Here is a 14,507-nt window from a genome sequence, read left to right as displayed (position 1 = left end):
CTTATCTAAATTAATAATCTAATATCATGCTTCTTATTCTCTACTTATAATTAATATATATATGTTCTCATAAAATAAAAATATCATTGATATACCATCATATGCCCAATGATTAAATGTAAATGCACATAACATGGATGATGAGAAAATGCTATAACTCTCCTTCCTTAAGAAATTTCGTCCCCGAAATTTTAACAACTCACCAACATTGCAATGGAATATATGCGGATACTTCTGTCTCATATGCTCTTCTACTTCCCAAGTTGCTTCTCTTGGTGAATGATGACTCCACTTAATTTTGACCATAGGAATGTCTTTCTTTCTCAATTTCTTAACCCTTCGATCAAGAATTTCTACTCGGCTCTTCCACATATGTCAACTTTTCTGTGATTTCTATCTCTGGCTCTGGAATGATATAACTAGGATCTGATCTATATCGCCTCAACATAGAAACGTGAAAAACATCATGAATAGAAAACAACTCTGTAGGTAATGCTAACCTATAAGCCAATGGTCCAACTCTTTCAATAATTTCATAAGGTCCTACATACCTCGGACTCAATTTCCCTTGTTTACCAAACCTTAATATTCCTTTCCATGGTGATACCCGTAAGAAAACTTTATCACCCACAATATATTCTATTTCCCTTCGATGCAAATCAAAGCATAACTCTTTTGTCATCTGTGCTACTTTCAAATTCTTTTTAACTATCTCTATCTTATCCACTGTTTCTTGTACCAATTCGGACCTTCAAGTCGTCTTAAACCTTCAACATCCCAAAGATACCGGACTTCTACATTTCCTCCCATACAAAGCTTCATAAGGAGCCATACCGATACTAGAATGAAAACTGTTGTTATACGCGAAATTCCATCCGTGGTATGTAATCATCCCAGTTACCCTTGAACTCAAGTGTGCAAGCCCTCATCATATCTTCTAATGTCCGAATAGTTCTTTCCGATTGCCCATCCTGTTTGAGGGATGAAAAGTCATCTTGAAATGAAGCTTAGTACCATATGCTTTCTGCAAACTCTCCCGGAAATGAGAAGTAAATCCGGGATCCCTATCCGATACAATAGATATAGGCACACCATGCAATCTAACAATCTCGGAAATATACAATTCAAGCAAGTTTATCAAGTGAATCTGTTTGCTTCACGGTAAGAAATGAGCACATTTAGTAAGTCGATCAACAATTACCCAAATAGCATCATGCTTGTTAAATGTACGCGGCAATCCCATAACAAAATCCATAGTAATCTTATCCCACTTCCACACAGGTATAGATAAAGAATGAAGTTTACCTGCAGTGCCTAGGTGCTCTCCTTTCACTTGCTGACATGTCAAACACTTACTCACAAATTCTGCCACATCCTTCTTCATTGTCGGCCACCAATAATAAGGCTTCAAATTTTTGTACATTTTGGTACTTCCAGGATGCATTGCATAAGGTGCATAGTGCGCTTCATGCATGATTTCCTTTCTCAAATTTCCTACATCAGGTACACATACACGATTTCTATTCAATAACACACCATCATCTTTCAACACAAATTGTGTATTCTTTCCTTCTTGTACTCTACCCTTCATCCTTTGCAAATAAGAATCTTCACACTGTGCATCTTTAATTTTATCTCCAATCAAAGGCTTTACTTGTAATGTGGCTAACAGATCATCGTCATAAACATAAAACTTCACATCCATAGCTCTAAGTGCAACTAAATATTCTACATTGTAACAAATCATACTTAAAAAATTTTCCACTGACTTCCTACTTAAAGCATCAGCAACAACATTTGCTTTTCCAGGATGATAATCAATAGTGCAATCATAATCCTTCAGAAGCTCAATCCATCTTCGTTGTCTCAGATTCAACTCTTTCTGCGTAGGGATATATTTCAAACTCTTATGATCGCAGAATATCCGAAATGTCTCCCCGTATAAATAATGTCGCCATATCTTCAATGCATGTACAATAGCCGCTAATTCAAGATCATGTGTAGGATAATTCAGCTCATGAGGTCGCGAATTGTCTTGGAAGCATAAGCTATAACCTTCCCATGCTCGCATTAAGACACATCCAAGTCCTTGCCTCATCAAGATATACAACATAACCTCCATTTCGGGATGGCAATGCGAGTATCGGTGTAGTAGTAAGCCTTTTCTTCAACTCTTGAAAATTTTGATCACATAACTTCGGAATGGCACATTCTTCTTTAATAAAGTCATAGAGGCTTAGCAATAACCGAAAAATCTTCTACAAATCTTTTATAATAGCCAGCCTAACCCAAGAAAACTTCGAACTTCGGGGAAACATTTCTAGAAGCGGTTCCCATTCAATAATTGCTTTAATCTTTGATGAATCTGGTTGCACTCCATGTTTAGAAATAATATGCCCTAAGAATGCAATTTCCTCCATCCAAAACTCGCATTTGTTGAATTTTATGCATAACTGTTTTTCCCTCAAAATCAGAAACAATTCTCAAGTGTTGTTCATGCTCTTCTAGGCTTCTAGAGTAAATCAGAATATCATCAATGAACACAATAACAAAGTGATCTAAATATGGCTGGAAAGTCTTGTTCATCAGTGACATAAAAGCAGCAGGAGCATTTGTTAAAGCAAATGGCATCACAATAAATTCATAATGCCCATACCTTGTTCGAATGCCTTGGTAATAGATTTCTCTTCAACCCGGAGTTGCCAATAACCCGATCTTAAATCAATTTTAGAGAACACAGTTGCACCTTTTAACCGATCAAGCAAATCATCAATTCTCGGCAATGGATATTTATTCTTCAACGTAATCCTATTCAATTGCCTATAATCAATACATAATCGCATACTACCATCCTTTTCTTCACAAATGAATCGGGTGCTCCCCAAGGTGAAGTACTTGGCCCGATGAAACCTTTATCAAGTAACTCTTCTAATTGCTTCTTTAATTCTTTCAATTCTAATGGAGCCATTCCGTATGGTGCAATGGAAATAGGTGTCGTACTGTGGATGATGTCAATCTCAAAATCAACCTCTCGATTTGGTGGCAAACCGTGCAAATCATCTAAGAATATGTTAGGAAATTCTCCGACCACCGAAATGTCTAATACCCCTGGACTGACCTTAGTAGTATCTATAAAACTAATTAGATATGCTTCACATCCATTTTTAATTAATCGACACGCAATACTGAAATCAAACAATTAGGAATTGTCTTCCTTTCACCCACCATTACTATTTTCATTTCTCCTTGTATTTCCATAGCCACTTCCTTTGTTTTACAATCAACAATAGCATGATTTCTTGACAACCAATCCATCCCCAAAATAATATCAAACTCTCTAAGATTAATAACAACCAAATCTGCATGTAGTTTGACACTATCTACTACTACAGGACATGATCTCACTATCGTATTTACTGTGATAATACCCCCAGCAGGCATAGATACATATATATCATAACCTAATGCCTCTATATTAGCATGAACATGCGATGCAAAATCATGTGATATGAATGAACATGTGGATCCAGGATCAATAAGAACATGTGCATCAGAATCATGAATAGAAAGTATACCAAGAATAATTTCAGGTGCTACAAATGCTTCATTTCTAGTAGTAGCAAATACTCTAGCTTGTGCTTGTGGTTGACCAATCTGTTCGATGGTGTTGCTGAAATAGTTAAACCTCCTCCGCTACCCCTTCCCTCTCCTGCCTCGAACTAACCGGAATATTTTCACCAACACTACTCCGACCCACCGTATAAGATTCTCCAAAGATTATTTCTTCTCATAGGACAATCTCTAGAATAATGTCCCGGCCTACTACAAGTAAAACATACCACCGGTCTAGGTCCCCAACATTCTCCAAGATGTCTCCTGTTGCACGTAGGACAAACAGGAGCAAACCCTCTCTGGTCAAACTTGTCCTCCCTCAAGTCGGGGATGAATTGTATCCACCTCTACTATAAGGTACCGTGGAGGATCTACTAGACTGACCACCAAACCCTCGTCCACGATAACTACTCCAACGTGAATTAGAGCCTCTAAACGAAGAAATACTAATATGTCTTGGAGGATTACTATAAGCACCAATGATCTTCTTCTTTTAGCTTCCATAGTATTCCTTTCAAATGATGTTTCTTCAGCTCTCAAAGCAGCCTTCAATTGAGGAATTGTAATTATGAGGTTTCAACGCCATTTTCTCACGAATGTCAAGCCTCAAACCCATCTCAAATTTCTTCCTTTCAGTTCTTCGGTGGCTATTTCTTCCGGTGCATACTTACATAATCTCACAAATTGAACTTCGACTGCAATCGACATATCATTCTGTTTCAAATCAAGAAATTCAAGCTTCTTCTGTCTCTATAAATTTCTAGAGTATACTTCTCAAAGAAATTCTCTCAAGAAATCATTCCAAGTCAAAGTCATTGGTCGATCTTTGCTTCTTAAAACTGTTTCCCACCAATCAAGTGCATCTTTTCTATTAAAGATCGTATATAGAAGCCTTTGTTCGGATGTGCAATTAAATCTATCCAACACCCTTTTTGTATTTCGTGAACCATTCCTCGGCCTAGGATCAGTAGTACCTTGAAAACATTAGCACCTTGTTTCCTAACTCTTTCATAATTCTTATCTATCACGGCCTTTTGTTGTTGTGTCCGAGTGCTTGTTGTTGAGCTCGCCCGTTGCATTAGAAAATCCATAAACTGTTCCATAACATTTTGTACATTCGATTGTGCGGCATTTTCGGGAATGTAACTCATGCTCATCATGTTGATCATGTTCGGATGCATTTTCATGACCATGCATGAGACTCTAATGACTTATCCGGGCCATGGTTCTCCTTGTCTCTCCATCTATATATATGAAATGCAAATATTCAGTCAAGTTCAAAGAACATATATCATATGCTTAATGATGTGCAACATGAATCTACTCCCAATGAATCTAATCCCTGCCTCCGATACCACTAAAATGTAACACCCCCATCACATGCTAACCAATAAACATTAGCCAGGAAGCATACAAGCGCCGTAGAATATATACTACAGGGTAGATAGGTCAATATGTAGGTTGTTAAGAATCCAGACACAAGGTTATTAACATATAAACTTATGATTATACTTAAACATCATTTAACAAGTATTACAACATCTTCTTATGCCTTATAAGGCATACTTCCATATATATCACATAACTGCATACAAAAATGCATCGGAAGGAGACTTCACAAAACCGGCCCAACTTGACAGAATCGCTAAAAGCTAGACTTCACATACAACCAACGGATGCACTACTATTTACAAACCTGAAAAGAAAAATTTTGGAGAGGGTGAGCCTCCAAAATTTCAGTAAATAAATAATCAACATAATCTATATCACATACACTTAATACAATTTCCACCCAATCACATAACTTTCCATGATATTCATAGTTTAGGTATAAAGTCATACCATTCTACCGAATTCATTACAACCATCATAGAAGAAATACAATTCAACAATTATGGTTAGTTCTCACGGCTTGTGGATCCCCTTTAATGTGCCGCTCCGCCTCATCCTCACATATCACACACGTAAGTCAGCTCCGCCTCATCTCACATTATACACTTTTATAGCCTCTCTAGGCTTTAGCCTCTCAAGGCTTTATATATATATTTTTTTTCACGGGGGAATCCACCATTCACATGCACATATGCACTTAACATCACAATTCAATCATTTCACTTATATCATATTTCAGCAATAACAATTGTTCCACTCAACACCAATCATTTCCATCCCGGTCATTCAAACATAAACAATATTAAGCAAACGCAACCATTTCATGAACATTTGATTAAATATATGAACATAGCAAATATTAACTATTTACTTACTCAAAATATACTTATTCCTTTAGCATATAAGAACCTCCTTTCTCCACAACTTCCTTTCCGTGCCTTTGAGTACCCTGTCAACACATTCATCAATTCACATTTCATGCATATTACAAATATTCATGTAAATGCGAGTTCTATTACATTACAAGATCATCCCCTCTCTAATTCATAGGTCTAACTCTTCCTCTAAGACTCTCAATTACTGTTTTAATATCCTATAAACATTTTCCATCTAGTTAAATACCAATTTAACTCAAACTAACATCAATAAATTGCATAAAACTAATCTCCAACATTTCGCTTTTCTAGGCGAATTTAGTACCAAGGTATATTTATTGCTGGGCAAAATTGGCGTAATAAAAAAATCTTGTATTAAATAGACATATCCTTTATGCGTCTAGTTTCATCTCCAAGAAGAATTACTCAATTCCGACTTCTATAGATTTAATTATCTTCAAATTCATCGAGCTGTGGTCATACAACTAGTTGCAGTAAATCTGTTTGCTCAATTTAAGCAACTAAAACGGCAAAAATAGCAAAATCATAAAACTACAAAGTTATAGAGGACTCTTAAAATTTCCATAGACACCAATTAAGCTTAATTTGGACTTATATAACCCATGTTATGCCTAAAATACAGAACATCAAGGTTGCTGGAATTTTGACAGTTTTCTATCTTAACATACTTAAACTTAAATCAAGCTTAATCTTTATGCAATCATTCAATACTCTACTAATTCATGATAATCAGACCTTTAATTAATCAATGAGAGCATCAAATGAAGTTTTTCCAATTTGTAATCAAGAACCCTAATGACAAATTAATAACACTCAAGTAACAACTTACCAATTTCAGCTTTTGGGTTGCTAATATACTTAAATCCTTTAGCTTTAGCTTGGCTCCTTCAATAGTTGGCAAAATCCTATCTTAATCTTAAGTTTTTCTAGGTATTCCACTCCTCTCTCTTATTCCAAATTTTGTGTTTTTGGCCATGAACGAATTTTAGAGAAATGAAGAGGTAAAATGAGCTTGCTCATGGTTCCAATTTCCAATATTCCTCTCTTAATGCCACCACCTACTAAACTATTTTTATCACCTTAAATTAATTCTTACTAACCATATATAGGTACTAACTTTTAATTGTATCTTTTAAGTCCAATCTATTTACCCAACCTTCAACTATTGGTTCAATTAAGTCTTAAGGCTTAATACACATAACCCAAGTACTTAATCAACTTATCTAAATTAATAATCTAATATCATGCTTCTTATTCTCTACTTATAATTAATATATATATGTTCTCATAAAATAAAAATATCATTGATATACCATCATATGCCCAATGATTAAATGTAAATGCACATAACATGGATGATGAGAAAATGCAGGCGTTACATTAAGAATATCAGACTTACAAGAAGAAATTTTTGCGTTTAAACAGAATAATCTGTCTGTTACAGATTATTTTACTCAATTGAAAATTCTTTGGGATGAATATCTTAACCTTAGAATGGTGCCTATTTATTCTTGTAATCCACAATGTCATTGTGATGCTTTAAAGATTGTTAAAGATCATCAAGAAGGTGATTATGTGATTAGATTTTTAAAAAGGTCTAAATGAAGGCTTTACTGTTATCAAAACTCAAGTGTTGATGTTAGATCTTTTACCTAAGATTAATAAGGCTTTTTCCCTTGCTTTACAACGTGAAAGACAATTAGGTTTAGGAATGGTTGTTTCATAAACCAACGAGTCATCTATATTTGCAGCTCAAGCAAATATTTCTTATAGACCTTATAGACCTCCTCCTATGAATTCTTCTGCTAACAGATCTTACAGACCTCCTATGAATTCTTTTGGTGGTTCAAATAATGCTAGATTTCGTTCTCAGGGGGGACAGAAAATATTTTATACTACACCAAACAATGGTAAACCTATTTGTAGTTATTGTGGAATGTCAGGACATACTGTAGATATATATTTCAAAAAATATGGATATCCACCTGGTTATAAGTCTAAGTATAGGCCAAAAACTTGTGTTAACCAAGTTGGAAAATTAGTAACAATTGAGGATCATGAGAATGCTTATTCCTTTGAACAAGAACAAGACTATGAAAATAATGATGTCTATGGAGTTAATGAATCTACTGGTTATGATAAAGTCAATGTTTCGTCTAATACATGTTCACCAGTGATTACACAAGAGCAATATTCACAGCTTATGACTTTATTGCAATAAAATAATGTTGCTTCAAACTCTGCTGCTTCACCTAGAATCAATACTATGTCTACCAATTTTACTGTTGGGCCAGAAGAAACAGGTATGCAATTATTTTTTTATTCTTATTTTAACAAATTTATTGCATGTTCATATGTTAAAAGGCCAACTAAAATTTTTTGGATAATAGATTCAGGTGCAACAAATCATATAGTTTGTCCTTTGGATGCTTTTACTTCTTATAAATCAGTGCATAATATTTTTGTTACTTTGCCAAATTTTTAAAAAGTTGCAGTCACACATATAGGAATTGTTAAATTTAGTAATGATTTGATTCTTAACAATGTGTTATTTGTCCCTGATTTTTCATTTAATTTAGTTTCTACAAGCAAGTTGACTGCTCAATATAATTATTGCTTTATACTTCATAAAACTATTTGTATTATACAGGATCCTATCAAATGGAAGATGATTTGATTAGCTAAACAAGTTCAAGGTATTTATCATCTTGATAAAGCTCAATTTGATACTTCTGTATTAGTTTCAAATGTTTCTCTTTTATGTTCTGTTGATTCTGCTATGATTGATTCTGTCAATGCTGACAGTATTTGGCACTTTCGTTTAGGTCACTTAGTTAATTCTAGATTGAAATGTTTACAATCTATTGAATCATCAATAAAAGTTCCTATTGAAAAACATTGTAAGACTTGTCATTTAGAAAAATAAAAGAAAAATCCTTTTCCTTTAAGCAAATCTGCTGTAAACAAATGTTTTGAACTTGTGCATATAGATATTTAGGGACCAGCCAGGACACATTCTTTATATGGTCATAGATATTTCTTGACAATAGTTGATGATAAAAGTAGATATACTTGGATATTTTTAATGAAATCTAAAACTGATGCTAGACCTATAATACAAAACTTCTGTAATTTTGTGGAAACATAATTTGATAACAAGATAAAATGTATCAGGACAAATAATGGTGTTGAGTTTGCTATGCCTTGTTTCTTTCAATCAAAATGAATTATTCATCAAACTACATGTGTTTATACCCCTAAGCAGAATTCAGTGGTAGAAAGAAAACATCAACATATTCTTAATGTTGCTAGAGCTCTTAAATTTCAATCTTCTATGCCTTTGAGTTTCTGGACAGACTGTGGGAGTCATGTTATTTTTATTATCAATAGAGTTCCATCTCCTATAATTGATAATAAGACTCCATTTGAACTTTTGTATGATAAACTACATGTGCTTGATAATTTAAAGGTATTTGGATGCTTAGCATATGCATGCACATTGCCTCACAACATACATAAATTCACTCCTAGGGCAACACAGTGTATGTTCATTGGTTTTCCAGAAAATACTAAAGGTTACAAACTTTATGATATTCAGTCTAAACAAATTTTAATTTCAAGAAATGTTAGGCTCTATGAACATTTGTTTCCATTTTAGAATTCTGATAATGCTGCCAAATCATCTTTACCAGTATTATCTACATCTATTGACACTTTTAATATGGATATTTCTTTGCCTATTCCTTCAATTAATGTCGATTCAGTTAGCACTTATATTACTCAAGTTAATGAGTCTAATAATGAAATAAATTCTGTTCATAATTCTGAGTCATTAGTTCCTATTACTGATTTTGTTCCAGTAAGAAAGTCTACTAGAGTTGTTAATAAACCAATTTTTTTAAAGGATTATGTTTATCAACTTCTAAGAACTAATGCTATAATCAATAAACATAGGACTACACCTCATGTTTTCTCAAAAGTGTTTACTTATGACAAAATGAGTTTATTTCATAGAGCCTTTAATGTTCAGATTGATTCTAATCTAGAACCTAAAACATATAATGAAGCTATTAAGCATTCTTGTTGGAAAAAAGCTATGCAAAAAGAACTAGATGCTTTGCAAAAGAACAATACTTGGATTTTAACAAAGTTACCTACTAAAAAAGTTGCTATAGGATGTAAATGAGTTTTTAAAACTAAATATAATAGTGATGGATCTATAGAAAGACATAAAGCTCGTCTTGTGGCAAAGGGATACACACAACAAAATGGTATAGACTATATTGATACTTTTTCACCTGTTGTAAAAATGTCTACTATTCATGTTCTTTTAGCTGTTGCAGCATCCAGGAATTGGTTTTTACATCAGTTGGATATAAACAATACATTCTTGCATGGAGATTTACATGAAGAAGTGTATATGCAAATTCCACTTGGACTTTCATGTACACAACCTGGTCTAGTCTGCAAGCTTACTAAGTCCTTATATGGATTAAAATAAGCAAGTAGGCAGTGGAATGTGAAACTTATTAATGCATTACTGTCTCAAGGTTTTAATCAAACAACATCAGATTCTTCTCTATTTACAAGGAAGCACGATCAGTCTTTCACAGCATTGCTGGTTTACGTAGATGATGTTATCCTCACAGGTAATGATTTGGGACATATTAAGTCAGTAAAGGTTTATCTTGATGAAGTGTTCAAAATCAAAGACCTCGGTCCTTTAAAATTCTTCTTAGGTCTTGAAGTAGCAAGATCAAAATCTGGGATCAATTTGTGCCAAAAGAAGTATGTCATAGATCTCTTGACAGAGACTGGTTATTTAGGATCAAAACCTGCCTCAACTCCTATAACAGCAGATACAAGACTAACCAAAGATGATAGTTCTTTATATTCAGATGTTACAGCATATAGAAGACTAGTAGGAAAGCTTATTTACTTATGTAGTACTAGGCCTGATATATCATTTCTTGTTCAGCAACTGTCTCAGTTTTTGGATTGCTCAACAGATAAGCACTATGCTGCAATTTCAAGGATCCTTAGATATTTAAAGAAGTCTCCGGGGCAATGTTTATTTTTTCGTGCTTCTAACAATTTAAAGCTCAAGGCTTTCTCAGATTCTGACTGGGCTACATGTTCTGAAACTAGAAGATCCATATTTGGTTTCTCTGTTTTTCTTGGGAATTCTTTGATATCTTGGAAAACAAAGAAACAAGCAACTGTATCAAAATCCAGTTCAGAAGCAGAATATAGAGCTTTAGCAAATGTGACATGTGAGATTCAGTGATTGTCTTTTTTATTACAGGATTTACAAGTCTAGAATTTTGTTCCAACGATAGTGTATTGTGATAATCAGTCAGCATGTTATTTGGCTCATAATCAAGTGTTCCATGAAAGGATGAAACACATAGAAATCGACTGTCACATTGTTAGGCAAAAGATTCAATCTAGACTTATTTGTTTGTTTCCTGTTTCCACTACTCAGCAGCTGGCTGATTTCTTCACAAAACCACTTCCTCCTTTATTCCTCAGCTTTATTAACAAGCTGGGCATACATGACATCTATGCTCCATTTTGAGGGGGGATATTAAAGATAATTGTTGAAGAAGGTTTGTTACATTTCTGTTAGACTACTGTTAGTTTCTTAAATTTCTGTTAGACTACTGTTAGTCTTTAAACAGAAAAGGTAACGTTTTTTCCTTTAGATTATTACCGTTATAAGCTTAGCTCAATAAGAAAGTGACAAGTGTCCAATTCCTTTATATTAAAAGAATCACCTGTAATAGATGAAGGTTAATGAGAATTTTCTCAATTTGTTTCCTCTATGAACTACTCTCATTTTCTCTGCAATCTTCTTCTTCAATCTACTCTCTAATCTACTCTTCAAATCGTGATATATATGTTATAATTTTCAGAAATATGGATAATGGGTGGCGTGAAAATATAAATTTAAAATATTTCAATTTTCAAATATAAGAATACTAAATTATAATCAAGCAATCATAATTTAGTATTATCATATCTGACAATAAATTCTTTTAAAATTAACTATTTATCACTTTCTTAAAAACGTTTAAAAATGCCTATAATTAAAAGAAATTATAAAATAGAACGAACTGTTGTACAAAATAGATCTTTAAGTAATTACCTTATATATTTTCTTAAAAACAGTAATTATTCTATATTGAATTTCCGACTATGATTTAACTAATCGATACAACGATTTATTAGAGGGTATCCCGAGGCATTGATATTTGTATAAAAAAATTGCACTTAAAAGTATGTATATAAGATGGTAAAAATCTCTTCTAACTTTAATTAATTACGGTCTCGAATGCGAACTTTAATTAATTACATTAAAAATTTTAAGAAAATATTTCATCACCCATAAGGGTTTTTGCCTGACATGCTTTATAAATAAATAAAAAAAATTGCACATATTTATGGATCGAACGGAGCTTAAATGGGTTTGGTAATTAAGCCCATGGGATATGACAATGGTTGGAATGGGTTGAAGGTAGTAACTCGTAACCCAGTCCATGAAATGATCATAATAAGGTTAATGCGAACCTGATAAGCTTAAAAGTGGAGGCGACAAGTGTACAAATTGACAGTATCCCACGTTGCATGAAAGCCACTTGGCAGAGACTTGCAGATACACATGACACCGTTGCTCACCACCTTCAACAACATATTACAACACCGTGCTTCTATGATCCTCTCTAGTCGGAGGCTATAGTTATTGAGTTGAATCTTCATTAAAAGCTTTTCTCTGTAAGATCTCTTGTATGTTTTCCGTTTCTTTATTTAGTTTTATGTCAATAAAGAGTCTGCTTGTCGAACTCAGGACAAATTGAAATCTATTTATGAGAACATGAACATGATCATCCTCATTTATGCTTTTATTTTCTCTATTTGTTAATAGTGGTGGTGGCTTGTTGTCAAATTCATTTTAAATTGAATCTTTTTTTTTTTGTTTTGATTTAATTTGGTTGGCTCATTTTCATTTTCGAAAAGCTTAATTAATTTGAAAGCTGTTACTTGATAAATCTAGGAAGATATAGATCCCAGGATGTTGGCTAATGGTTATATACATTCTAAAAGACTCTCTTTAACTTTCTTTTCAATCCATTTTCTTTCTTGTTAAAAATAGATGACAGTGTTTGCATAGGTAGATGAGAGTATATTTTCCTCTTCAATGCCGTTATATAATTAGCTTGTTTTCTATCTTTGGCTCAGTTTAGTATGATAATTAGTTGCTTGAATTGTATTACTTACTTTGGGAGTTATCAACTAATTTACCCTGCTCATACATCATTATTTTCTAATCCCTTATGATCGATTCATCATCTTTTACGTGTCAATTTATAAGAAAAAAAAAAGGGAAATCTAATCATACATGCTTCCCTTTAATATTTGTTTCTTTCTGATATCAGTAGGTCAATATCACAATACAAAGCTGTAGACAACACTACCAAGTTCAAGGAGAAATGTCTGGTGTATCTCTTGCTACAGTTCCAAGAAATGAGCCTAGTGATGCCACAAATGACCCAATGAAACCCCTGCCAGCGCGTCTCGACAAGCAGCAGCAGTCAATGATGGGAGGTGTAATGGGATCATTGCGTGTAATAGAACTTCAACTAGTTGCTTTCATAATGGTTTTCTCTGCTAGTGGCCTTGTCCCACTCTTTGATTTAGTCTTCCCAGCCTTTGCCTCTGCTTATCTTTTAGTACTCGCTCGATTTGTCTTCCCTTCACATGGGGGAACCAGAACTAGCCCCCAAGAGATTTTTCAAGGAAGTAAACTATTCAGGTTGTATGTCGTTGTGGGAACCACTATGGGGCTGTTTCTGCCGCTGGCATATGTGTTGGGTGGGTTCGCCAGGGGTGATGATCATGCAGTTCGGTCAGCAACGCCGCACTTGTTTCTGCTCTCGTTTCAGATACTTACCGAGAACATAATTAGTGGGCTGTCGTTGTTCTCTCCGCCAGTGAGAGCATTAGTACCGATGCTTTATACCGTCCGGAGGATCTTTGTTATTCTCGACTGGATCCAAGATGTGTGGATTAACAAGACTTTGCCAGCTAATGCACAATTCAAGGTGATTCTGAATTTATATTTCGCAAGGGTGTAAGTTGGGTTAACAAAACTAAGTTTTCTCCTGTTGGGTTCTGCAGGACATTGCCTGGTTTTGGTTTGGAAGGAGTTTAGCAGCTGCCAACCTGTTATATTTCTCAATCAATCTTTTCGGGTTCTTGATTCCGCGATTCCTTCCTCGAGCATTCGAGAAGTATTTCCAGCAGAAAGATGAAACTCATTCAAAGATGGCGGAGGACAAGCGTTCTTCTGCTGCTGCTAACAAATCTCAACCAACAGATAAGAAAGCTGATTAGTTCCATTTGGTGTTTAGCTCCTTTCACTTAAATGATCTCTGTGTTCAACAAGAACAATGTTCTTTTGGTATAGCGTGCAAGTACTTTTCCCCCTCGTAGCCTTTTGGAAATCTGCAATTTTGTGTTGAAGATCTTGATCCGGTGTGTTTAATCAGTGCATCCATGCTAAATGATTTTGTTTTTATATTGTTGCTTAATCATTGCCTGCACTAT

The 14,507-nt window shown here is 34.3% G+C and overlaps 1 protein-coding gene across 4 annotated transcripts; it reads left to right on the top strand.

Annotated features, from left to right (window-relative positions):
* The first annotated feature begins 12,519 nt into the window (after positions 1-12,519).
* On the top strand, positions 12,520-14,478 carry LOC8286764. Of its 4 annotated transcripts, none has more exons than XM_015716623.2 (3): positions 12,520-12,674; positions 13,337-14,002; positions 14,079-14,478. In XM_015716623.2, the coding sequence occupies exons 2-3, from the start codon at positions 13,391-13,393 to the stop codon at positions 14,292-14,294; spliced, it is 828 nt and encodes a 275-aa protein (XP_015572109.1). In that variant the 5' UTR covers positions 12,520-12,674; positions 13,337-13,390; the 3' UTR covers positions 14,295-14,478. The 4 variants fall into 4 exon arrangements, with proteins under 4 accessions (XP_015572109.1, XP_015572110.1, XP_048233234.1 ...); XM_015716624.2 differs by having other exon boundaries at positions 12,592-12,686; XM_048377277.1 differs by having other exon boundaries at positions 12,607-12,674; positions 13,340-14,002.
* Positions 14,479-14,507: the final 29 nt, after the last annotated feature.

The sequence above is a fragment of the Ricinus communis genome, chromosome 7, assembly GCF_019578655.1.
Source record: "Ricinus communis isolate WT05 ecotype wild-type chromosome 7, ASM1957865v1, whole genome shotgun sequence".
NCBI lineage: Eukaryota > Viridiplantae > Streptophyta > Magnoliopsida > Malpighiales > Euphorbiaceae > Ricinus > Ricinus communis.
The sequence above is the reverse complement of the archived record's forward strand: the minus strand, read 5'-3'. Positions and strand labels throughout refer to the sequence as shown.